Source organism: Rhododendron vialii, chromosome 13a (genome assembly GCF_030253575.1).
Source record: "Rhododendron vialii isolate Sample 1 chromosome 13a, ASM3025357v1".
Taxonomy (NCBI): domain Eukaryota; kingdom Viridiplantae; phylum Streptophyta; class Magnoliopsida; order Ericales; family Ericaceae; genus Rhododendron; species Rhododendron vialii.
Genome location: NC_080569.1, coordinates 21,516,165 through 21,542,386, shown reverse-complemented (window position 1 = coordinate 21,542,386; position 26,222 = coordinate 21,516,165). Strand labels below are relative to the sequence as shown.

Below are 26,222 nucleotides of genomic sequence, written 5' to 3'. Positions count from 1 at the left end.
ATGAAAATAATCGAAGGAAAAGAGAGAGGAGATATCAATGTATTTTTTTTAAAAAAAAGGGTACCTACGTAATTTTGTTGGTCTCCATCCATTTTTTTAACGGAAAATGGGGGAGGGGGTGTAGTTGCTCGAATTTGATAGTTAGGAGGTGAAGTTGCTTGAATTTAAACTTAAGGGAGTGAAGTTGCCAAACAGTAATAGTTTAAGGGGTGTTCTTGCAATTAAGCCTTTTTTTGTTTTACTTAGACCTTCGGGATGTTCTTATTCCTATTTTAGATTCGGAAGTTCATACCTGCGGTGAAGAGATTTTTGAAATTAAGGGTACTCTCTCTTTCTCTCTATTGACTACCAGGTGTTTGTATTAATGTGTTATTCTGTCAAAATTTGTTTTCAGCTTACTGCTCTTTGACATATGAACACTTTCTTTATTCCGCAAATAATCACTTATGGAGTTATAAGTGATTATCTACTATTTGGTATCTTTCGGCTCTGTTTTTTACATAATTGATTACTGTTGTAAGACAATATGGTGTTTATGCTTTTAACGGTTGCATTGTTTGTGCTTTTAATGAAGGCAAAACATCAGTGTACAATCTTTAAATTGCTGAACCTGTTCTTACTTTGGAATGATGCCTTTTCTACATGACGTGCGTATTTGCTAATAACAAATACTAGAGGCCGGAGCACATGCGATGCATGTGCAAGTCGGATTTTCACAACGTTTTTGTAAAAATGCTTCCCATTTATTGTTTGATCAAATTTTCACAAACGTTGTGAAAATCCGACTTACACACGCATCGCGTGTGCCCCGGCCTCTAGTTGTTATAAAGATTAAAGGAAAAATGGATGATGGCATCATCGCCCTAAAAAATCTATCTCTCCACTCATTACTCTCAAAATTAAATCTCCCTCAAAATTCAAATCGAACAGGGCCGTGTGGTGATTAAACTTCATCGACGAGGGTGTTTGGGACTTTGTCCAATCTAATGAATCAAGTTAATGTACTATATTCGTTCCCATAATTATGAACTAATTAGCATGCTGAAGTCCTGATCGTAGTCGTGATTTTTCATACGTTAATGATGAAACTATGTGTTATTTGTGTATCTACAATTTCTTGTATGTAAAAAATCAACTAAAGAAACATGCATAGGACACTTATGCGAATAATATATATGGCATGCGCATGTGGTCTGGCCTCATTATTGATTGGATTTTAACAAGAAAAATACCCACCCGATAAAAAGTTGTTTTACCGCATGTTGTTGCAAAAATTATTGTGCCCCATAAAGCATTATTTTTAAAATTTTATAAATATTTTTTTGTAATTTTATAAGACCTAGAGTGAACCTTACACGGCGTGCGGTACAAGGTGCGCGCTAAGGCTAGACTTTCTGTTTTGTTTTTTTGGGTAAGTCACGCGTGATACTTTTTCTACATGCAATATTCTCTTCATTTCTTTTCTCTGTAAATTTCGTGAGAGGCAATCTTCCCATTGATGTTGACGCGGCAGAATATTGTGCTACATTGATCAACTCGCTTTCAATTGGTGAGTTGTGCTAAATTTCAATTAGTGATCTGCTCACGATACTTGCGTACTTCAATCGTCGTTCTGTTTCTTAAATATAGTTCTATACCCCTCAATTTTTTAAAATTTTAATAGTATCCTCAAAAGTTTTAAACTGATTCCTGCCGAATTAGGGGATGGTGCAATGCAGTGGTGTGCGCAGTACCGTGCTGCGCACCTTCGAGCCGTCGGATCGTGCATCCGATAGCTCAGATCTCATCTCGGCAATGAGCGATTCTCGATCGTTGGTTGTCGAGATGAGATCTGAGCCGTCGGATGCACGATTTAACAACTCTGAGGCTCTACACAGCACCAACACAAAGTTTGATTCCTGCCATATGTTCATATTTCAGGAATCTTCGATCAGTTATAATCGATGGGTCAAGCAAATCTGCACATCCATCGCGTGTTTATCGACCTCTTGTCTCTCATTTAAACAATTGACTGAAAATGCCTTGTGTAAAAGAATCTTCCGAAATTCCGTTTGTGCTCCAAGCAGGACTTTCTTCATAAATCGAGTGTTTTTTCTCCAAGTGTTATAAACCTTTACGGAGCCAATTCATATATACGAAACTTTGCTCCAACTTTAAATGGACCCTTAATATAAAACAATAAGATTAATTTTGTCAGATATTAGTTGAGGGAATTGGAGCTGGTTCTGTATAATGGTGTGTGCATCACCGTGCTGCGCACCTCCGAGCTATTAGATCGTGTATCTGACGGTTCGAATGCAATCAACGATTGAGAGTCATTTATTATCGAAATGAGATCCATGCCGTCGAATGCACAATTTAATAACTCGGAGCGCACACCTTTACACAGCTCCGTCCCCTTCCTTAGTTGAGGTACGCGTTTTTGGAGTACCTGAACACTTCAAAATATCATGGAATGAACCCCATTCCCTTTCTCGTGGTGTCATATTATGGAATGATAGTGGGTTGGTGTATTTTGACTAACACGGGAAATTTGACGGGTTAAAAAGTGAAAATAAATAGACACTGTTGCAACCATTCGCTAGCGAATCTTGGAAACAGAAGATGCCTTTGAATCTATCCTAAATAAATGTTTGGCCGGCAAATTTCGGCCTTTAAAAAGATGTAATATATATTTTTATTAAAAAATTTAAATATTTTTCACAACTTGAAAGAATTCACCGATACATATCGATGTGTGAAAAAAGTTTGATTTTTTAAACGAAAAAATGCATTTTTTTTATAAATCTAGGTTTGTAGTCGGAATATTTATTCAGGGACGGAGGAGTACTGTGATTTCATAATCCCAACAGGAGGTTTCTGTAATTATTCGAAACTCAAAGGAGAGCCGTGTACTTTTACCCTTTCAGTGAAATCGCAAAAGGAAAAGGGAAAAAAAAGACCAGTCATCGCCTCGATTGTCGAAACAGGAGTCTCCGTCATCCACCCTGTGCTATGCCTTTCTCGATCGATTGTTCTTGAGAGAGAGAGAGAGAGAGAGAGAGAGAGAAGACGACGACGAAGAATGCTTGCTCTTACGCTACGAAAGGTATCTTTCTCTCTACGTGATCTATGGCTCTTCTGTGCATTCCCTAGGGTTTCTTTTATTCTCTAACCATTTCGATTATTGTCTCATACATGTGTGTATATTGTTCATATCATACGGACTTTGATCTGATTTCTATATTTGGATGTTACGTGAACGAATCTCCATTAATTTTTGAACGCAAATGGTTGGGTCTCGAAGTGGTTCTTTCTGTTTAATTTGTACCTGACCAGAGTTTATTTATTATTAGTGGATTTAGGGTTCAAAGGACAAAATTTATTTTCTTATAGTTGATTGACATAAAGGTTTTTTGATACGGGGAAATGAACGTAGAATTTGTTTCTAATTTTCTGTTAAGGATAGGTTTAGTGCGGTTAATGTGGTGCAGGAGGATTGGTAGCATTACCTGATGCTCTTTCTCTTTAAACTTGAGGTATTTCGTATTGAATGGGACAGTCTCTTTTTTCGTCAAACTGAGGTTGCGGCGTATTAGGTGAAATAAGAGGAGTTTCACAGGAGTGGATGTTGAGGAATGTATGCCTTGAAAGAGGAAAGAAATAATGCGAATTGTGCCGTAAAATTTTGATTGCGAAAATCGCCAGAGATAACAACCATGGGCAGAGGGTTCTTTGTGGTCCGCATTTCCCGTATGTTAAAAGGGGCTTAGATGGGATTGTGGGTAGAAATCGTAGCTTCGTGATTCCATGGGTAATGGCTGGGCCCGCTTGGGGTGTTGTTCTTACGGCAATGTGATTGAGCTTTTGTTTGATTATAACCGAGATGGATACTTCCAGAGTTTCACGTTCATTAGTTGAGTGAAATCCTTGCTTCAGGTTCTTAGCAATTTATGCTCTTGCTTCATATAGAGGCACTCTTTATTTTGGAGACCTTTGGTTGGGATTTTATGGTTCGGTTCTCAGAAATCAGGTCAAGTGATAAAGTTAACCTTTTGCGAGGTCGAGCCATTCATTATTTACGTTTCCACATATATATTGTGTAGCTCTGATTGAGTAGAATTTTGGAGGAAATGCCTTATGCTGGTTAATGTTTTACATGACACCAACTTCTGATTTCATGGATTATTTACAATAATGTCAAGGGAAAATATCTAAAAAGACAAATTGTCTAGAAACAATGAACTTTATTTTAGCCGAGTGTTAGGTGGTGATGAAGAAAATGCACTTGAATGATAGTTTTCGGCGCTTCCTCTCTTAAGATTATGGGATTGAAACAGATGTGGTGATTACGGTCTGCTGGCCAATGGCCAAGTTGTTTTCCTAATTGTTTCATGTTTGACTTTTTATTACATGTACTTAACATAGGTTCCAACATCTGTGACTCTATTGTACAAGTGTAATTTGTTAAATCATTATATTCAGGTTCACTGTCTACCTTCTTCTTTTTTGATCATTAGTGATAAGTTCATGACAATTACATCAATCTAGATATTTCAAACAATGAGAAAATCATTCAATCTTTCATAAGCACTATAATAAGTCCAACTATCACAAATAAAACTCTAAATAAAGAGACAAAGCCTTCATGCAGGAAGAAAGAATTGATTATCGACCTCCTACTGAGGTGCAAGAATACTACTATTGAACTATTTTTTGGTAATCTAGATATTTCCTCGTTGGTAATATGAGGAATGTTCCTCCTATTACCGTTTTTTGGTAATCTGATTAGTTTAATCAGAGGAATGTTCCTTAATCATCAGGTCTACAGGCATTCGCCTCTGGGCTGAAAATTTTCAGGTTTCAACGTGCCAATATCAAGTATGTTTTCAATGATTATTTCCTACCTGCCTGCCAATATTGAATATGTTTTTTGAAGAGCAATATGTAAATGTGTTGTTCCATTTTTCTTCTTCCTTAGTTGGCTTGATAAAATTTAGCATATTTAATGCAGGTACACAAATCATTGGTTTCTGCGAATACTGCCACATTGTAACACAAGGGAGGTGGTTGAATATACTTCACAGTTGGGCTGTATTTATTTAGGAGAATGGCAGATGGAATGTCAAGCTTCTGGGGTCCTGTCACGTCCACCACCGAGTGGTGTGAAACTAATTACGTCTACTCTTCCTACATTGCAGAATTCTACAACACTATATCCAATATCCCATGCATTCTTTTGGCACTAATAGGCTTAATAAATGCCTTAAGACAACGTTTTGAGAAGAGATTTACTGTTCTTCACATATCAAATATGATACTAGCCATTGGGAGCATGTTATTCCATGCCACATTGCAGCATGTGTAAGTATCTTTCTGTCATTGTCATTGGCTTTTTTTTTTTTTTTTCCATGGAACTGATTTCTTGTCATAATTCCTTTTCCCCCTTTTTTTTGATTCTCTGAAAGGTGTTGGAGTGTGACCAGCTCTTACATCATGAATACTCAATAAAAAAAAACCTTGGCACGCTTACTTTCTAGTTTCATTAGTGTCTGTTGGGGACTCGTTTTACGCCAAATTCGTCCTCCTGCACATTGCGATTTTAATATGTTTGTCATTCTCATTACAACGAGGCTTTGAAGTGACAAATATTTTTTTGAAATTGTATGGTTTAGTATTGAAAATATATTTTGAGAGGTGCGTGAATTGTGGTTTTTGATATATACTAGGATTTCGTATCCCTCTCAACTTGTGCATTCTGTGGAGATAGTTGCAGAACACTGCGTCACAAGAGGCTTCGCTTGAGAAGCTGAATTTGTGTGTGTGTGTGTGTGTGTGTGTATATATATATATAGAGAGAGAGGAATTTTCAAGTGAGGGATCCCTCATTTTAAAAATGAGGGACTTTCATATCCCGATCAAATTTTGAAAATCCGAACCGTTCAATGTGTGCAGAACGTAATTTTAAGGGTCCTCGCGAGAAATCACCAAAAAAAATGACCGGGAAGGGCATCATCCGAGCAGTTTTTTTTGAACCGTTCAATAAAAACTGCTCGGATGAAGCCCTTCCCGGTCATTTTTTTTGCTGATTTCTCACGGGGACCCTTAAAATCACGTTCTAATAACTTTGTGCGGCTCGGATCATCGAAATTCAATCAGGAAGGGGAGTCCCGCATTTTAATAAAATGAGGGATCCCTCACCGGAACCTAACTCTCTCTCTCTCTCTCTCTCTCTTATATATATATATATATATGGGACGGTTTAAAAAAACACCTAAAAAAACACCCCAAATCTCAATCTCATAGTTCCCGATCAAATTTTGATGATCCAAACCGTTCAATGTGTGCAGAATGTGATTATAAGGGTACCCGTGAGTATTTAGCAAAAAAATGACTAGGAAAGGCTTGATTTGAGCAGTTTTTATTTGAACCGTTCAATAAAAAATTGTTCGAAACTATTCGGATTAAGCCCTTTCTGGTCATTTTTTTTACTGATTTCTCGCAGGTACTCTTAAAATCACATTCTGATCACATTGAGCGGCTCGGATCATCAAAATTTGATCGGAAACTATGAGGTGTTTTTTTGGGTGTCCCCGGAACCGCCCCGATATAGATATAAAAAAACCTTCCAAATCTTAATCTCAGCCGCTTAATATGTTCAGAACGTGATTTAAGGGTGCTCGCGAGAAACTAACAAAAAAAGTAACCGGGGAGGGCTTGATTTGAGCAGTTTTTTATTGAAAAGTTCAATAAAAAACTGTTCGGATGAAACCCTTCCCGGTCATTTTTTTTGCTGATTTCTTATGGGCACTCTTAAAATCACGTTCTGATTACATTAAGCGGCTTGGATCATCAAAATTTGATCCGGCCAAATCTTAATCTCATAGTTCCCGATCAAATTTTGATGATCCGAGCCGCTCAATGTGTTCAGAACGTGATTTTAAGGGTGCTCGCGAATAACTGGCAAAAAAACTAACCTGGAAGGGCTTGATTTGATTAGTTTTTTATTGAACCATTTAATAAAGTTCAATAAAAAACTGTTCGGATGAAGCCTTTTCCGGTCATATTTTTTGCTGATTTCTCACGGGCACCCTTAAAATCACGTTCTGATTACATTGAGCGGCTTGGATCATCAAAATTCGATCCGGAACTTTGGGGGGTTTTTTTAAGGGTCCCCGGAACCGCCCCGTATATATATCATATACACTTTTTTTTTTTTTTTTGTGATCATGAATTTTGGTAGATTCTCTCAAAGAATTAAAATAAAAAGTAAATTTTTTGATACATCCCATTCGCTAATGTAAATAGCATATTGCAACCATTACACTTTGTTGTGATGATGTTGGATAGAAGTGAGGGCGGAAATGTAGTTTCATTGAACCAAGTATTCTTGACAGTGGTGCTAATATTCTGCACTCGAACCATTGTTATCTTGTGCTTGTGGGTTACTTTTCACAAACATTAGGCTGATCAAGGCGTGTCCATGCCTGTAGGCTTCAGCTAATGTGGATTGTTTTATAGTAATAATATGCTGTGAAGTTTGGTATAGAAGTCACAGTAGTTGCATTAAAATCATTACTAGGCTTTCTGTGTTTGTGCTTTTTCATTCCTTTTGCACCTTCTTTCTGTGTTTGTGCTTTTCATTCCTTTTGCACCTTTCATGGACCTCTGTCATCATTAGTTTAGTAAAGCCTTGAAACAGCTGGGTGAATGAAACCGTTGTGTCTGCACAAATGCTCAACATTTGTTTCGTTTTTGGAAGGTGGCACCACATTTGTCTAACTTCATAAAAATAATTATTCTTTGTTACTCTAATCTGATTAGTTATGTTTGACGTTCATTTACACCGGAGTGTGATATTCAAATTTTTTCACAGGCAACAACAAAGCGATGAAACTCCAATGGTATGGGAAATGCTCCTCTACCTTTACATCCTCTACTCCCCAGATTGGCACTATCGCAGTACGATGCCCACCTTCCTTTTTCTCTATGGTGCCGCTTTTGCTGTTGCCCATTCCCAGATCCGTTTTCGCATTGGATTCCAGGTTCACTACATAATCTTGTGCCTCCTATGCATCCCCAGGATGTACAAGTATTATATCTACACTCAAGATGTCTCTGCTAAGCGGGTTGCAAAGTTGTATGCGGCTACCCTATTTGTTGGTAGTTTGTGTTGGCTGTTTGATCGTTTAATGTGCAAGGAGATATCAAGTGGGCCCTTCAACCCACAGGGCCATGCCTTGTGGCATGTCTTAATGGGTTTTAACTCTTACTTTGCAAACACATTCTTGATGTTTTGCCGCGCTCAGCAACGGGGATGGAACCCAAAGATTGTCCATCTCATGGGGGTCCTTCCTTATGTGAAGATCAAGAAACCAAAATCCCAGTGAGACGTTTTCGGGGCAAAAAAGCTAGCAGACAATCAACTTTTTTCATTTTCATGTTGAGATGAATTTCCAATTACGTTTATTGATGTGGTTAGTTTGGACCACATATTTTTTCCCATGTGCGGGTGTGGAAGTACCGTGCATTGTACCATATCTTATATGCTTGTTTTGGCGGTATTAGGATAGTGAAATTTGTTTTGTTAGTTTTTTTTTTTTTGGATTTGGGATTTTAGAGAAGACGGACGAAAAAGCTACCTTGAATTTGTTATGGAACCTGAACCAGCAGGAGTTCCTATTAATTTGATAGTGTTCGGTTTAGTGTTACGGATTTTACATTAGAAGTTTATTTGCAAATTCTGTTGTTGCATCTGAAGCCTGTTTTGGGGTTCATGTGTTTGATATGTCTTGTATTGGAGCTCATGGATGCACTTCATCCCTGCCTTTTAACTCGTTGAGGGTTCCAAGCGTGTTGGATTTCAATGGTGCTGGGCGTGTTGACTGCCTTCTCTGAGGTGATGGGAAAACTTATTCCACAGGGATTGTGAAGATTTATTTGCAGGTTTTCGCAGTTATTACAAAATACATAAAGGGTTTTATTTAATTTATGGGACCGGTTAATATGGCTCCCAGGCTCTCAGCCCGTATCTCCAAATCCATGCTACATTTTCTTGAATTTATGCCTTTTTGAAATTTTCTTTTGGTAACTCGCCCTCAGGCTCTCAGCCCGTATCTCCAATCCATGCTACATTTTCTTGAATTGATGCCTTTTTTGAAATTTTCTTTTGATAACTCAGGTATCTGAACCAGCCGTTACGAGACTATTGATTATTGATACCTTCTTGAGTTGGGTTCATATTGCAAATCTGAAGTTGTCAGTTCTCCCTAGCCGTAATCCAATGAGCACTTGCACAGCAGCAAGGAAGGGGTAATGTCCACAGGGATCTGTAGGTATTTTATAAAGACGTGCTTCAAATGTATTTATTCTAATTCTAAGAACCGTGCTAATGACACAGGCAATAATGCACAGATTTGTGCACAGATTTTTTGTAGGATCCAGTTTTGGGTCCCACACAAATGATCCGATTCGTTCATTAATTTTAAAATATTTTTTGAGGGAGTCCGTTGAAAATCAGCTCACTGGGATACATGTAAATACTTGATCCAATCTCACAACTTTTCATTTAGAATTCCATATGAAATCAAAGTTGTGAGATTGGATCAAGTACTTACATGTATCCTAGTGAGCTGATTTTTTACGGGGTTACTCAAAAAAATATTTTAAAATTAATGAACAGATCGGTTTATTTGTGTGGGACCCAAAAATGAGCTCCACAAAAAATCTGTGTCGGCAGTGTTTCCGTAATTCTAATGGCACCGTGACATGAAATTGGTGACTTGGGATTCAAAATAAGTGCGATCATTTATTTTTATTTTTTTTTGGCACTACATCAGTAGGCATAATGAAATTTTTAGGGAAAATGACGGCCAAGAACATGTTTTGATAATTAATACCCGTCAAGGACATTTTCAGCATTAATAAATGTTCTCAGCATGTCATTGACGGATATTAATTATCAAAACATGTCATGGGCCTTCATTTTCCCCAAATTTTTAATTTTTAATTTTGCGCTCGCTGATTTCTTTTTGTTTTGCCCGGAACACACGAGGGTGAGCTCCTAGCAGTTGGCTATATCATCCTTGAATAATGTAACTTGTTTATCGCGAGTGAAGCTTGATATTGAAGTTTATCATCGCTGGTGGATGAAAGAAATATTCATCGTTGTAATTGTACAGTGGACACTTGTTAACTTGGTAGCTCAAATTGACATACAACCTAAGTCACATAATGCACGGATGGAGCAAGAGCATGAAAGCATGTTTCAAAAACATTGCAAGCAACTAAAATTCGCAAGTGTTAGAATTGAGAGTGCAAGGACAGAGCGAGGATTGAGTGCGCGAGCAAAGTCCATTTTGAAGGATTATGTGAGTAAACGTAGGACTAAGGACTACTTCAATTGACCAAACGAAGATTAAAAAAAAAAGGGTGTCTTAAGTTTCATTCCAGATGTCATTCATCAGCAAACAAAAAACGCCAGATGCAATTGGACTGGGAGAGTACTTGATCAATTCAGTAGATTTCAAACATCAAAAACTAATCCTTATTGATCCAATTGGCTTTCCTGTACATCTTGTGAATCCCACGTCCTCAAAAAAAGAAATACAATACCCTTCCACGCAGGGATTTGGATTGAATCAGCATAAGCATCGACTAAATTAAATTAACAATAACTACCAATCTCATGACATGCAATCAAACTCGAGAGAGATCGAGTGCAATTAAACTGTCCAAGGCAAAATATACAGCATAATGTGTGGCGTACACTACAGAATGTGCACTGCAGTGGACACCTCAACCTAAATAACGTTTGTTGCACATGAGGAAATTGTGACATTGTCAGCTCCGTGTACGCAGCATGCCGGAGAGAGACGTCCATAAATTACAGAAGAAGGTGCAGTTCTTGTGGATTTAATCAAGACTCTTCAAGCAGCCTACGCTGGATGATCTGCCCAAGCTTCGTGAACAATGCTTGTTGCTCCTCAAATGTAAGGTTCATCATTATCTACATCATAGAAATAACACGATGGAACTCCGTGTTTATACTTATAGATTGAATCCGAACAGAAACACTACTTCCATGAGCAAATGAACATGGGAGTAGACAATCTTACCTGGTCCAAAATCCTATCAACTGATAAACTTTGTGGCGCAATAAATGACTGATGATAGATGTATGCGAAAACTGCCATCACCATCTGCACAAATAGGCTAAACTTAGCACAGCACTAGGGAAAAAAATATGTACATTACTGACTCCATTGACATGTGCTTTAGATACCAGTTCAACAACATTCTCATAAAAAGAGATTAAAAAGGCACTAGACAAACCTAAATGTACACTAATTCAACCAACATTTTATGCCAGTAGTAGTGCCATTTCATTCTCATGATAAATGTTTTTGGCACAAAATGGAGGCCAAGCCACCCAATCTAACTCTGGAAAGAAGTTTTACGGTCCAGGGTACATGGGTTCAGGTCTCTAATAAGGATACCTCGTCATCATCTTTCATGAACTTGAAAGTTGGAAGCTATGTGCCATTCTCAGGAGAGAACCAGTGGGCCAATCAACAACCACAATGTGCCTTGCGCGCACTATTAGGAACACGGGGCACGGAACACAGCACAAACAGTAATCTCTTCCAAATTGGAACACGGAGACTTTGGGCACACACTGAACATGCAATAATATATACCATATGTCACTGGCATCTATTTACATTCACAAATATCAACCGGGAAGACATCATTATTAGGTACTAACACAGTAACATACATCAAGATTAAAAAAATCTCACAAAAAAGTATTCCAGAACTAATCATCTAGTGCAATTTTGAACCTTCTATGACCTATTAAAATTGCATTCTGGCTTCTTCACATGTCTCTAGCGTGTCCCCAAAGAGTATAGTATGTCCCTATCATTTCCCACACACCCTAGATGCACCTGACACATGTATGGATGACACATGTATTGAACGTGCCCAACCGAATGAGTATACACAAGGTCAGTAATGGGACTGTGCTTCTTAGCACTCCAGGGTCTAGTCACATTGGACGAGGCTCCCTTAAGCGACGCCTAAGCCTCAAGTGATAGGCGCTCTGGGACAATCAGAAAGACATGTCCTGGCTTTACCTAGAGAAGTACATCACCTCCTGTTATCAATGACATGCATGATACTGACAACTCATTTAAGTGACACTAGCGTGTCTGTCTGTACAAAAGTTGTAGCTAAATTAAGTGGTGCCTTGGCCTTGATTCAGGGATGACCTTGGACTTGGAGGCATCTCCAAATACACTTGCCCACTCAATGAGCAAATCTCTACTTGAGCATGTTGCCTATTCAAAATTTCCAATTACAGTACCCATAACCAAATGGATTGACCCTCCACCAAGTGCATCCCTCCTACGACTCAAACTCAAATTCACATCTCAAATGTCATCTCTAATGGTACCCTAGTGCTCTCATGCCACCCAAGGTCGAGAGCATAGCCTAGGGACCATGGTGGTTGGTGAGGGTGACAAAAAGGCACTCAGGCAACCACATGATTCTTCAAGAGACCTCTGGCAATGGTGTTAGATAGGGTTGAGAGATCTCCAAGTTCAAGGTGCTCGTTCCATCACCTGACCTCTAACTGCCGACCAAACATCTCTAAGAACTAGACAACCAGTTAACTACTTAACTCACCCTCAATCGTCCACGTCAGTCAAATTTATTTAAAATTCAATGTATTTCTCATTCCCCTGATTCATGTTGAAGAAAACTCAAGTACCACAAAGTTTTGAAACTCATCAAGCGTATACAGATACAACAAAGTTTTGAAACTCAAGTACCACAAACCCACTGCATAACCTTGACAATGAAAACTAATGGCGCTAATTCTCATGTGTTCCTTCATAATTGGAAAATTGTGGGAGCAGCGATCCTATCACAACCCCGGAACAACATAGGATAGCCGCATGTATGAAGCAAAGGATCTCATGGACACGGCAAAAAAAGTTCACAGGGTGATCAAAAAGGAACAATTTGGCATTCTTTCATAGCTGGAACATTGATTGAGCAGCACAATATCTTACCAACTAGAAGTAGCAAATGTGAAGCATGCGCATTGGTCATATTATTCTAGGAAAAGGAGTAATTGAAATTGAGGTTACAATAATGAGACTCCATCCTGTCCCTTTAGTTGGACTTGAGAAGCAAATATTGTGAATTTCATTGTGCTTTATTCTTGTTAACTCTTTTCAGCCCAAGGAAAATAACTTCCCCTTTTGTACTGGTTACATTTATGTTTTTGTTCATCCTCGACTCGAGAAATAAAAGCCATGTATTTCTTTTCCCCCCTGCTTTTCTTTTCTTTCTTCTTTTTCGTCTTGCATTACACTTAATCCTCAAAAGGCACAGAATCTAACATTTTTATACAGCTTACCTGGCAATCCATTCTATCTGTAATTCCACCATGCCCAGGAATACTATCACCAAAATCCTGAAACAAGAAAGAAAAGGCCAAAATGAATCGACATCTGTGCTTTAATGGTATCTATAGTCTACACCACACAGGGGTACCTTAGATATGTATAGTATCGAAAGAAAGACTTACCTTAATCTTAAAAGCTCTCTTAAAACCACTTGCAAAAAAACCTCCAAAAGGTGCAATTATTGATGCGAAAAGACCAAGCCAAATTGCATGCCATTGAACGGGCAAAATCTGAACTTCTCTCCAAGGAAACTGCAGAGGAAAATGATAAATGCTAAACCCTCGGTTGCCATAAGTAACTTTAAGTTACAAAAGAGAGAAAATAATTTTACAGGTAGTATGGAGAAGGAAGCTCAACAGAGGAATGCATGAAAAAATAACTCCAATTGTCCAATGAAAAGACAAGCATACAAAAGCCAAGAATACCATGAGGACAGCCAAACTCCCAACGGCTTATGAGCTGAAACCTCCAACACTAAAAAATATCTTATATTCCTTTGCCAGCTGCCACTGCATAGCACTAGCAGCCACTGTCGAGATTTTCCCTCACAGCACTCCTAACCTTGATCCCACAAAGCGAACAAATTATCCATCATTTTAGCACCATCCAAGCAACCTCGGAAAGAAATACCAGTGGATCCCATCCCCATGCCGTATATATAACGAAACTCTCTTGTCCTCCCCAACATATGATACCAAGCCATGAGGACTTTTCCTCAGCATCCCAAGAAGCTGACCAAGCACGAAAATGTAAATACTTATATAGACTCAATGCTTTGAAGCTCAAGTAAGTCGAGGTACATTGACCGTTAACCTAGGAAAGAGCGATGGAGTTCTCGTCACCGTCTCCCTGTCATCAGATCAGCAACTTCCTTGACACCGTCCAACTAAATACACTGATAGGACCAGTGGCGTAGCCATAAACTTTTACTTATAGTAACCAACCATCATATAAAAGAAATGAACTTAAAACGTAAAATTTGCTACAATATATGTAACTGGTCTTTAGGTAAAACAGATAAGTTAGGACAAACTTTTTTGGAAACTTGAAAAAGATACTAGGGGATGTAAGTGATCTAGAAGGGAAAATGTGTCTAATTTTCGGAATACAAATTATCATGACCTTCATTATTTAGGGGTAAAACTGAAATTATTGGAAAGTAAAGTGGGGGCGGTGCCCCTTACTATTTGTATACTGCATCCGGCACTGGATAGGACCTACTCCATAACTAGAAACCTAGCCAACTAGATCCTCCTCCAAATTAGTTCTCCGTCCTCTCAGCAGATTTCTTGTTTAAAGCCCCACACCAAGCATCACCCTCTAAATCTATCCCCACACTCCCCTGCCAGCCCCAACACGAAAGCTTAAATGCTTTGATAAAAAATCTCCTCCCTTCATAGTATACATTAGCACCGGAAAATGTGAAGGGGAGTGAAGGGAGGAAAACTTTATGCTTTGAGAAGAAGTGTGGCTTCCAATAGAGTAACAATTAACAAGACATAACAAGATTACTGCTGAAAACTTATATGCTTTGTCAAATGGCATATGAGAAATAAACTACAGAGATGAGAGAACTATGAACAAAATTCAAAATCCTGTTCTATACCACATCAGCAACAGGGTGGAGGTTTGATTGGAATCCCCATATCAAGCCCAGCCTCAGTACTTAAAACTCCCTCAAGATCTGTCCCAACAGTGTGATGACCCAACCGTAAGACAGGACAAAGTGAAAATTCACAAGACATTTGTAATGCATTCTTTAGTTGTAATGTATTCTTCAAATAGCACATGAAACTTGGAACTAAATATTTAGCTAGTGCTGTGATACATAACATATTTATCATTATTGCCAAAAAAAACCTTACAACTTCTACGGCCACTGAAAGATGCCACAAATCATCCATGCAGAAATTATGAAGAGGCAAATCCTAGAAGAAACATCATCCCCTATCAAACATCTGTAGACGCACATAGGGGGGTTTCCTACGTCAGAGCCCTCCTAGATAAGTACATTTACGGCAATTCACGATTGGCCATAACCAGCCTTCTCCAGAATGAGTCATCATACATTTGTTAACTCCCAAACCCCTCAAAACCCCAAGTCCATGTCTCCCATACCCATCACATCAGAAGCAGGGTGGGTAGGGTCCACAACCTCTCCGGGCAGATTGCAACCCCTGATACCATGTTCACTAACAGCCTTTCCAAGCAATGAACAGGATGAGGTGGAATGACTACCATTCTCTACAGCCTGATCATTTCCCAATGACTCTCAGAAAACATCTTTAGATTCTAAAAAGTATTATCAGAATCTTACTGTTCATCACCTTTAGCTCCATTTTAATGATATCTCCATTGCGTGCATCAGAGTCAATCTTGCCTGTAATGATAATGTTCTCGGTTTAAGCAATTCTCCTTTTATTACAAAGCGGTCCTAATTCACATTTCATCCACGGTTGGGAAATTTAAACAGATTTCTGAGTTAGAAAAGACTTATAGCTATCCAACATCATATACTCTACGTCAGTTATGCACAGATGTGCAACAGTATATTCACTAAGTTTCATTCTCAATGTACAACAACATGATCACTAAGTTTCATTCTAAATTATTCTCCTAGGTTGGCAGGTCAGTTCAAAATTGTATCGCAAGGAATAAAACCAATTCGGTGGTTTATCCCACATATCACCAAGTAGTTTGCCAGTTAACGAATTGCAGGTGCCTAAACTGCTGGATCTATTGTAATTTTTTTTTCCCCAGAACATGGATATGCTCAAATATAGATAAACAAAGTACACCTCCTGGATCTATCCATAGTCCATACCCAAGTTTGGCAGGTGTCCTAAGAGATCCAAAATAGAAGTCCAACAGTGCGACACGTACTCTCCCCCGGGGCATCGGGACCTAAGTTGGAACCTACCGATCCATTGGTAGGGACTGCACAGCTCTTTCTCGTTTGCATCCTTTTCCAAGCATATCAATGAATCACAGATAGAGAAACCTGCAATGAGGGACCTGATAAAGAAGCTTGTGATAATGAGTCACATGACAATTCTCAGCCTGCCTAAAACTCGGCAGAACTAGTTCATGACTAATCAGATGACCCTTAGTAAGAGTGACAAGACAAGATCGTTCGCCTAATTTGAATAGTTCCCGGAATGCATCTATCAAAGTCATTCCATCTGCTACGGTTTCAAACATCAATGCTGAAATGCCCTATTACCTTATGGCTGGTTATTTTAGGTCAGCTCTGCAAGATAACATTACGCTCCCGAGGTAGCTATGTGTTCTGCAATAGGGTGGTTGAATCTCACATTATTTGCTCATTTGTCATAGCTTTTCAAAAGAACAAGGGTTCAACGGATTCTTGATAAATGCCACATTATGGAATATTGGACCAATTTATTGACTGTTTGAGCTTGAAATGGAAGGAAATCTTGTTTCAAACCATATATGGAAGTTGCCCATTGCCGCCTGGCATAGCATATATATCAGACTGTTGCTCTTAAACCAGGCGATGCATGGACTGAGTTTTGGGGGAACCATTCTACATTAGCTGGAGACATGTTAGAATTGGAACTTGGAGCTCAGCGGCTCAGTTTTCTTACTATAGCCGGTAAAGAAGCATTCAACGCTCCTAATGTTCTTTGCCTCTGTTCTTTTACAAAATTCCTATTCTAACAAGCAAAATAAACAAAAATCAATAAAAAGAAGACAATGATCCCAATTTCTTACTATAGTTGTACTTGGAGTTCCTAGAAAATGCTTCAAGTCAACAATCACTATTAGATGTTTAAAGCAAACTCTAAACGACAAAAACACCACTTTTACCAGTTAATTCACAATGATTAAAAGTGTACTGTCAACTAGAGCCAGAAATCAACTAAAATATCAGTCAACGAAGATCTTTTGGGCTCGAGTTCGTATAAATTCATGTCCACTTACCCATTTTGGAATCCATGCTGGTAAAGTGAAGTACTCGGGTTTAAACAATGGACCAGGATCACAATGAAGCCAACCAGTTGACAAATCCTGTATGAATTATCAGAATGCATGAATAGAGAAGTTTCTTTCAATTTGGACACAGAGCTTTATAGTAAAAGAAAAAATGCTAAAATACTAAATTATAGAGTTTACCTTCCTCGGACATGTTAACCACTCATAGCGGCCCAGGACATTCGCAAGCTGTCAAAAATTACACATCATTCACATATGGGAAATCCCAAAAGCACAAGTACAACGAATGACTCTTATTTGACATATATCATCAAGTGAGTATGCCCTTAGTTAATCAGTGAAAATACAAGCGCTAAAGTGTGTATATATAAAAGATTCTACATTAATCAATTGTGACTGCTATACTAACAAGCAACACAGTAGCACATTATTTAAGGTTAGACTTCAGTACTAGCACAATATCCGTGAGACCAATGCAATGCAGTGCCTTCTTTTTTTATTTTTTCCAGAGAGAAATTTAAGATTAGGTTTATCATATGAGAGTTGGAAATGTTAAAGCATCGAACTCATCATCAATTGCCAGTGAATGTAGAGGCTGCCCAGGTTCACATACTAGTTTTGGAGGCGATATATAACCAATGTGGGACAAGCTCCGACACTTTTCCGCATATGCGAAATAAGGTGCACTTAAGGCACAAACAAAGGGACAATCAATCAAGTAATGTCTAAAAATCACCGAGCCTATCAGTGATATCATGTTGAAGCATCCAACTTAAAACCTATTCTTGGAGGAGATAATCAACCGCTGTGAGACAAGCTCTAATAGAACCCAATAGAATTTACAACCATCCTCCAAAAATACTCAAGGGCAGTGTACCTTCAAGGAGTACCACGCACTATCATGTAAATTGGAAAATAAAGTGCTTCTCAATTCTCATTGTCAACTCCAACGGAACATACAAAAATGCTCACCACAAATGCGGAGATAATAGTTGTAACGGACGCTCCAATGAAACCCTCCCAAGTTTTCTTTGGAGATAACTTGATCAAAGGGGTTCTCCCAAAGAAGAATCCAAAGAAATAAGCAGCACAATCATTGATAACAATAAGTGATGCTGGCAGGAGGAACCTGTGTTAAAAGCAAATGTTCTTGATCAATTCACATTCAAGTTTAATACATTCATATTGAAAAAGTGGAGGACATGAAAGAAGAAATAAAGAAACAACATAAAATACAAAAACCTTGAGGTCACACAAAGAATTCAAATTGAATTACAAGCAGGTATGGTGCATAACTCATGACAAACACCAAAGCAATTGAAATATAGTGCTAATAATTACCAAAATTCCAAGGGGACAAACATGACTGTTGTTATTGCCTCATTTCACAGTCAAAGAAGATTCCCAAAAGTTCCTAGTCCTCCGTTTTTACAATTCTTTTTGTTCCCTTTTTCCCTTTTGTTTGTTTGCATGCGTTACCCTAATAACAAAACTCCTCACGTCTGACCCGACAGTGCACAGAACAAGGATGATCATTTTGCTACTCCCATGGTTATATAAAGCCAGAAAGACCAGAAGACCAGCTAGCAGTGGTGTCTCAGAATTCTACCTACATTATGTTCGTGGCTCATTCTCCACCCAGATTAGTGGGCAAATAGCGAGGCGGTGCCTTCCAACCTGACCCTTATCATATGGTTTTCCTACATAAGGGGTATTTAGGGGCTCTAGAGTTTGAGGGTGGGAGTTAGGGATGTTGCCAGCTAATTACATTCTCCTCTACCATTGTTAATTCCCCGGTGCCGATCTTTGTGAAATGGATTAGGCTTCAAGCTGAAGTGCTGAACCACGTAAATCCTTAGTATTTGTGCGATTGCTCCGATTTTCTTTTTTATCATGGTGACTCATCATAACAAGAACATGTAAAGGAGCGTAAAGAAGCCCCCCTAATGTCTTTTATATGGAGAGTTGACAGTATAAATAACAATAGAGTCATAGACCAACAATAGAGACGGTTTGCATGTTTTGAGTACGATTAATTCCAAAACCATGATTTGAAACATGTGTTACCAGAAAATCCCCTCGAAAATGTTGGCGACGGTGAAGGAGGATTGTGTGAACACCACAATTAGAATCATGTGTGTCCACGCATATTGGCCAAATTGATACTTGTACATCTTCTTCTTTAGCGTAAGAATGAACCACATAAAACCTGTGTTCAGTAGCAAGGCATTGCAAATGATATGTCAGGGCTGCAGTATACTAAGAGCAATGAATCAGTAACATAACAATCAAGCATACATGAATAAAACACCAGACATGGATGAAAATCCATGCATAAAGGAATGCACATTTGAGTTAAAATAATTGACATTAGCTATAATCCAGATACTGTTCTAAAAGAGAAAGCTTAATGCAAAGACGACTCCAATTCATTGCAGGAGATAATTATAATCATAAACTCACCTGCAATATACAAGAAATAGCAGGTAACCATGTGATACTTGATAAAAGTGCTCACAAGCTGATATAAGGGTTGGCCAGAAGTAACAGTGTTGACAAGCTGTTGGTTGAGAAAACGGCCATATACGAACAGCACGGCGGTAAAGAAAAAGTGCCTGAAAACAAGAAGTCGAAGTTGAACAGAACGAAGACCATGATAGAACTTTAGTGGACGTTGGGGAGACCCCAAAAACAGGTCAGACAAGGACAAGTTGCCCACTTAAAGGAAAAAAAAAACCAAGAAGACAAGAATCCACTTAGAGAAGAAAAAAAAGAAAAAAAAAACGTTATTACACAGATATCAGATCTCCACATCATGTTTGCTAGCCATGGTATATTTGTGACAAAGATAAGAACTAAGGCATAAACTACCCAAACATTAGATTTTCTAAAGAAGATAGACAAAGCTGCATAAGGCATGACTGATCCACCTTAGAATTAAGAACAGCCCATTCGTTGGCATTCAACTAATGAGCTTTCTTCAAGAGTAGCTTTCCCAGTTCTACAGAAAAACCTTCTGTTTACAGTTAAATATGACAACAATATGGTTTTACATACCAATTCATTTGCCGAAATCCTGGTAGCTGTCTATCTTCATGGGATTTCCTGAGAAGACTGAACAGCTCTCTTGCCATAAAAATTTGGATAACCACCACCATGGCCCAAATATAGAGATGACCCAGGTATAGTATAAGTACGAAGCCCCCAATCATCCAAATTGATGAATATATGCGAGTTAGCATTGATCTGTATTTGTTTTGATCATTAACAAGTAAAGAACTTCCATTTTCTTTGCCAACGTCTGGAAGAACCTGAACGCAAAAGAGGAAACAGAAAAAGAAAACAATAAATCTAGCATTCAGAAGAACCAATACACAATTTTCAAGAGTTTCTGCATCTTCTTATCCTAGAAGGTACAAAAAAAAGTACTATGATAAACTGCCATTCACACTCAGTAAGTTCAAAAAAACCATGCTGATGGCTTCATGAGGCCTCAAGCACCAACAATGATGTATGTGAGTTGTTGAGGAAAGTGCTAGTACTCAAGTTTCACAAGGTAAACCAGTGAGGCAGCAATAATATCTAATAGGTATCTGTTACCAATTAGCACAACTGCAGTTCTACATAAGAGATTGCCAAAAATAAACAAACACTGCAGCTAACCTACCTCAGTTGAGCGTCTACGGTGCCGAAGCCGTCCAGTAGGTGTTGCTGGGGCATTGCCATGATCCTTCTGCATGGCTCTTTGATTTAACTTTTTCTCAATTGACAACAAACACAAGCATAGAGAAATTCTACACGCAGAGGCCCTGAAACATCAAGACAATCTATGATAAACATGAAGAAGGCAGATGATATTCTGTCTACAAAGCATAAATACATACTTTTACTGGGAAAAAAGGTCATGTAAAGCAGATGATAATGCTCAACGCCATCGAGGAATTCCTCTCTTTTATAGAACCCAACTTTACATGGCAAGTAGCAAAGAGCAAACAGTATAAATTCAAGTAATTGTAGACCCACACTTAATGTGGACACCAGAGGTGCAACTTATCACAAATTTTGTATGGAGGAGATAACAGCAGCTGAGAAAAAAGTAGCAGGGGAATCATTCCCCTAAAAAAGCACGCAACAATGTCCCACAGGCGGTGCAAGCGCGAAAGAAACTGGAGATAACTAAGGACTATAACTCATTTCACAATTTTCGCTTACTGATTTAGAGAAGACATATAGGACATAATGTTTCTCCCCTTTTCTGAATAGTATGCACGCAGTTATTGTTGCTGATCATGTAGAGCTTACCAAAAGGCAAAAGGTTCAGACCAGATAGTAGGAAGTGGAAGAGATGGTTTTGTCTTTCATGAGGGGCTCTATGGAACCCATGAGGCTGTGATACCCAGTAGTGAGTTGTCGTGTTAAGAAAAGACTGGCTATCTAGAAACTTAAGAGCGAGCAGCCACACATGAACCGCAATAAACGATGTCTCCCAGTCCTATCTTAAATGCAGTGAGCCCTCTTCTTCAACCGAATGATGTCAGTTAGTTACTTACTGCATTCCGCTCTCAGGTTGGGCAGTAAGGGTCAGAGAAGGGCAATCACTCATTCTTAAAACCAACGTTCTTAAGACCAAAGAGTCGGGCGGAAAGGGGGGGAAAGCTCTCCGTTCCTGGTTCTCCTGTAGCTGGATCCTCAGGAACCATAACGATCCTTAGTTAGAATGGGATTCCAACTCAGCACCCCTTGAGTGAGATTTGATGAAAAATAGCAAGCAGTTCAAGTGAGTATAGCATTCGATGCTGACCTAAGGCCAAAGTTCCAAATCACTACATAAAGCGCAAAAGAATCTAAGCCATGTCGTCACGTCCCATTCCCGGTGTAAAATGTGGCCAAATCACATGAAGAATATAACTCCACATTTTATTGAAACCTACTATCAATTCTAAGAAAACTATTAGGATTATCCATTGTAATGGACACCAATGTCACCAAAGCCATTTCTTTTTGCAAAACACTGAGCATCAGCAAACAAGATACAGATTCAAGAACTTCAAGCAATTAGCCTAACTTTGGCTAATTCAATTCATTCTTACGGAAGCCTTAATGCATCTTATCAAGGATTAATTCCTCTCGAAAGGCAGGAAAAAACACCTATAGGAGAAGATGACAGCTTAGGAAGAACTAGAAATCAAATGTTGGAAGCTCCCTATTGTTAGCCAATGAAATTCATTTGCAAGTGATGATCTTGAGCATCCACAAGGCTAACTCCACACTCTTCACTCGAATAAATCAGTGATATCAACAATCAAAGTGCAATAGAGGATAAGATATCCAACTCCCATTTCTCCATATTCAGTAACAAAATCCCATATTCTGAGAACTAATATCAAGCACGTGACATACATAACCTACCTTAGCATTTCCATTACAAGTAACACTACTCCTTATATTCAACTGAACCTATATCCATTAACAAAGCGTGTTGATAACATAAATAATAAAGTTGCCCCTCTCTCTAATAGCTTAAGCTTTTAGAAGAGTTGGTAGTTAACAATCTAATATGGTATCAGAGCTGGCAAGTGTTCAAACCTTACCGCCTACCTAATTGATTAAATATTTGCATGTGTTTAGCCCGCTTATGATGGAGAAAATAGCTACACGTGAGGGGGCGTGTTGAGAATATAAATAATAAAGTTGCCACTCCCTCTAACAGCTTAAGCTTTTAGACGAGTTGAGGTTAATAATCTAATAAAGCGGACCAGTGAAAAATGATTCATTTATATCCCAATCAATTGGAACACAAGGCTTAGGTTTGTTTGGCGTAGGGTAGTACCTGCTTGGCTGTTTTTTAGGTTTGCTCACATTATACTACAAAATCACAAGTTCAATCACAATCTTAATTCGAAAGGAGCACAAAAGACAATTTCCGACACTAAATATATAATTTTGCAAATGGACGTGACACAAAATGAATCTCGAAATTAACATTTGAAGCGGATAACTTATAAACACATCCGAAAGCTAAATTAAAACTTGAATGTGAGGAGCCAAAGCGTTCTTACAGTCAAATCTGAACTGCTGCAGCCTCGCTTCCCCTAATTCGTAACCTGAAGATTGAAACCACAACAGCATTTACACACAAATCGATGTATAGCATAGAAATTGTGTAAGTAGACATTTACAGAGGTATAAATAGAGAGAGACAGACCAGCTTCGGTCGAACTCAGGAGGGCGCACACTTTAGAGAGAGAGAGAGAGAGAGAGAGGCGAATAATTACGAAGATGGAGAGAAGAGGCAAAAGGAGAAGAGTCTAGTTACTGATTCCCTGGAGAAATCCTATTTAGACGAATATATTCCATTTTGGAAAATCTTTTGAAAGTCTCATCGGTGATAGAATATCATTTCGGAATATAATTTTACCCTACTTTTATTTCAAATCGATTTATTTTCCATATTCTCATACTATAAAACAATAGAAAATAAATTATATATACTGGTAGTGTAAATATTTATTTTTTCAAATCAATTATATTGCACCATATTGTCAAACTAGTGATTCCAATAAATAGAACATGGTGGCATGAAGTAACATAATTAATTTGAAGGAAACAAATATTTATTCCCTAAATTCACCCTTTTACACGTGAGAAAATTTAAGTTTGTTATTGATTTTATATATTCATGTGATTAAGAATAAGAAATGTGTATGTGTATAACAATGCTTGTCGTAATCAAATATTTGTACTAATTGAGAGGAGTTTCTTAAGTAACATCAAATAAGATCTATGAATTTAAAAATGTATGATATGTCACCTCAAAAGGCGAGTGTCTAATCAACACTCACGGCAACGAATATAAGACTAAAAATAAATAAGATGTGAAACATGAGATAACCAGGCGGGCCCAACCTTCCTTCTTTTTTTTTAATATTGTATACATTAGCAAGGGTCAGTAGGGAAAATTTGTGAGTTAGTCCACAGGAGTTCAGAAGCTATCAGTAGCCCTAAACCTACAAACCGCCTGCAGCAGGGCTCGAACCTTAGTCTCCCACAAGAAAGAGCCAAGAGTTACCAACTGTGCTACAAACCCATTGGTCCAACCTCATGTGTTACATGTGTTTTATTGGGAGTAACTTTTATAGTAACTTAATTCTAAAATGTGAAGCTCAAAATGTTATTACTTCTATATGGACATGTACAATAATGAAAAGTAAAATGGGGATCTGGGTGCGTGAAGCCTCCTCAAAAGGGTAACACCGTACTGTCCCGCCAAGTGGGATTTGCTTCGATTATACTCCGATTGATCTAAGACGTTCACTTTGTAGAGTTTGTCGAGTAGAATAAACAAGCAAAAAATCAGCTCGAGCTCGATCGGATATCACGAAATGCCTGAACAAAACATATTTATCTTGAAAGAATGGATCCGAAATATTAGATCAAACCCATTGAAACCGATTATTTTCAAATTATAATCGACGAGCTCTACAAAGAGAACATTTTCAATCAATCGAAGTGAGACCGGAGCGGACCCACTCGCAGGACAGCACGGTGTTGCCCTTCAAATGGCTACCCAATATTAAAATTTTGTGGCAATTTATTTATTTTATAAAGACCACTCCAATAAGGCAATCTATTTTAGCTCTCTTTAATTAAAATATTAATTTATTTATTTTAGATAGTCTGTTTGCACTCTTTTTTTATTTTTTTATTCTTAGAGTCCGCTCATGTTCTTATATTTTAAATACTTATTTTTCGCTTTAAGAGACATGTCATTCTCTCATAATATATTACATTTAATTCAAAAAATAAGTACTTATTTTAGTTAGTGGAACACACCCTAAACTTTCTTACTCTGCGCTCGCTTGCATTTCTGAAAGTTGAGACGACAAATAGGAGATAAAAAGAGTTTATGATTTGAGATTAAATTTTTTTTGAACTAAAGTGTTTCAAATTTTCAATAGATGTGGCTACGTACTTGACCGGGCGACACTGATGAGGATCCGTTTCTTTTGGAATCAACCAAGCGAGGTCTCTTTGTTTAGGTGCTTTGCCAGCATCACACCCTTGGAATCTCTCTTGTTTCTCTTTCAATGCGCTTGTGCTTGCCAAACAATCAATTAGCCAAACAACATTAACCAATAAGGATCAGTTTATAACTGGTTAAAGATTTCAAGTGGAAGAATTTTACATTTGTTTTCTATAATTTGGTATGCGTGCGGGTCAACTTATATACTCACACATACATTATCAGGCCATAAATTAACAAATGCGAAAACTTTCAGTGACCCTAAGATTAAAACTATAGTAATACAGTAATGGTGCTTAAATACTAACAAAATGGTGAGTTCATGCAACATTTTTTTTTTAATCTTCAAGCTAAGGCAAAAAATACCATTTGTTTCCCCTAATGATACCAAAACTACCATTTAGTTAGACGGAATGAGTTATCTTGAATAATCAAAAAAAAATTAACTCACAATCCCTAAAATACCATTTAGTTAATAGCGTGAACTCGTCCTAAATTCATTTGGTTGTTGGCACGAGAAATTCCTAGCTCAACTAGTAATTTCTCCAAATGTGGGGTTACCCTGGCTTGTGGGCTAGTATACAAAAATTTTGAAAATTCCCATTACTATGCTCAAATGTGTTAGGCAGTTAGCATAGGGTAGAGCAACCCTTTTTCTTTTTGGGTTAGGCAGTGGGGGACACAAAATTTCTATATGCAAGATTTCATAGGAAAAAAGGTTCCAGAAGAACACCAATGTGAGTAATGAACCCTACTCGACTACTCCAGGCCGCAATGGGATCAAA

General features: G+C 38.2%; 2 protein-coding genes across 5 annotated transcripts; one reads left to right on the top strand and one right to left on the bottom strand.

The window, feature by feature from the left end:
• Window positions 1-2,898: 2,898 nt before the first annotated feature.
• LOC131315211 (alkaline ceramidase) lies at window positions 2,899-8,684 on the top strand. Of its 3 annotated transcripts, XM_058344343.1 has the most exons (4): window positions 2,931-3,088; window positions 4,803-4,860; window positions 4,994-5,343; window positions 7,856-8,684. In XM_058344343.1, the coding sequence occupies exons 3-4, from the start codon at window positions 5,090-5,092 to the stop codon at window positions 8,367-8,369; spliced, it is 768 nt and encodes a 255-aa protein (XP_058200326.1). In that variant the 5' UTR covers window positions 2,931-3,088; window positions 4,803-4,860; window positions 4,994-5,089; the 3' UTR covers window positions 8,370-8,684. The 3 variants fall into 3 exon arrangements, with proteins under 3 accessions (XP_058200325.1, XP_058200327.1, XP_058200326.1); XM_058344342.1 differs by lacking the exon at window positions 4,803-4,860 and having other exon boundaries at window positions 2,899-3,088; XM_058344344.1 differs by lacking the exon at window positions 4,803-4,860 and having other exon boundaries at window positions 2,930-3,088; window positions 4,980-5,343.
• A 1,818-nt stretch (window positions 8,685-10,502) lies between these two features.
• Window positions 10,503-23,780, bottom strand: LOC131315207 (phosphatidate cytidylyltransferase 1-like). Of its 2 annotated transcripts, none has more exons than XM_058344331.1 (13): window positions 23,620-23,780; window positions 23,474-23,518; window positions 21,082-21,223; window positions 20,472-20,725; window positions 19,878-20,029; window positions 19,482-19,623; window positions 18,387-18,543; window positions 17,595-17,642; window positions 17,403-17,489; window positions 13,580-13,708; window positions 13,409-13,465; window positions 11,097-11,180; window positions 10,503-10,987 (listed from the first exon to the last, which is right to left on the bottom strand). In XM_058344331.1, exons 3-13 carry the CDS (start codon window positions 21,151-21,153, stop codon window positions 10,898-10,900), a joined length of 1,272 nt encoding a protein of 423 aa, XP_058200314.1. In that variant the 5' UTR covers window positions 21,154-21,223; window positions 23,474-23,518; window positions 23,620-23,780; the 3' UTR covers window positions 10,503-10,897. The 2 variants fall into 2 exon arrangements, with proteins under 2 accessions (XP_058200314.1, XP_058200316.1); XM_058344333.1 differs by having other exon boundaries at window positions 23,690-23,766.
• Window positions 23,781-26,222: the final 2,442 nt, after the last annotated feature.

Bases quoted from the DNA above. Each gene is read 5' to 3' on its own strand.
- LOC131315211 (XM_058344342.1), top strand. From the start codon at position 5,090: ATGGCAGATGGAATGTCAAGCTTCTGGGGTCCTGTCACGTCCACCACC. The intron at 5,344-7,855 runs GTAAGTATCTTT...ATTTTTTCACAG, and splicing joins CATGCCACATTGCAGCATGT to GCAACAACAAAGCGATGAAA.
- LOC131315207 (XM_058344331.1), bottom strand. From the start codon at position 21,153: ATGCAGAAGGATCATGGCAATGCCCCAGCAACACCTACTGGACGGCTT. The intron at 20,030-20,471 runs GTATGTAAAACC...TCTTGTTTTCAG, and splicing joins GGATTTCGGCAAATGAATTG to GCACTTTTTCTTTACCGCCG. The intron at 17,490-17,594 runs GTAAACTCTATA...TAATTCATACAG, and splicing joins GGTTAACATGTCCGAGGAAG to GATTTGTCAACTGGTTGGCT.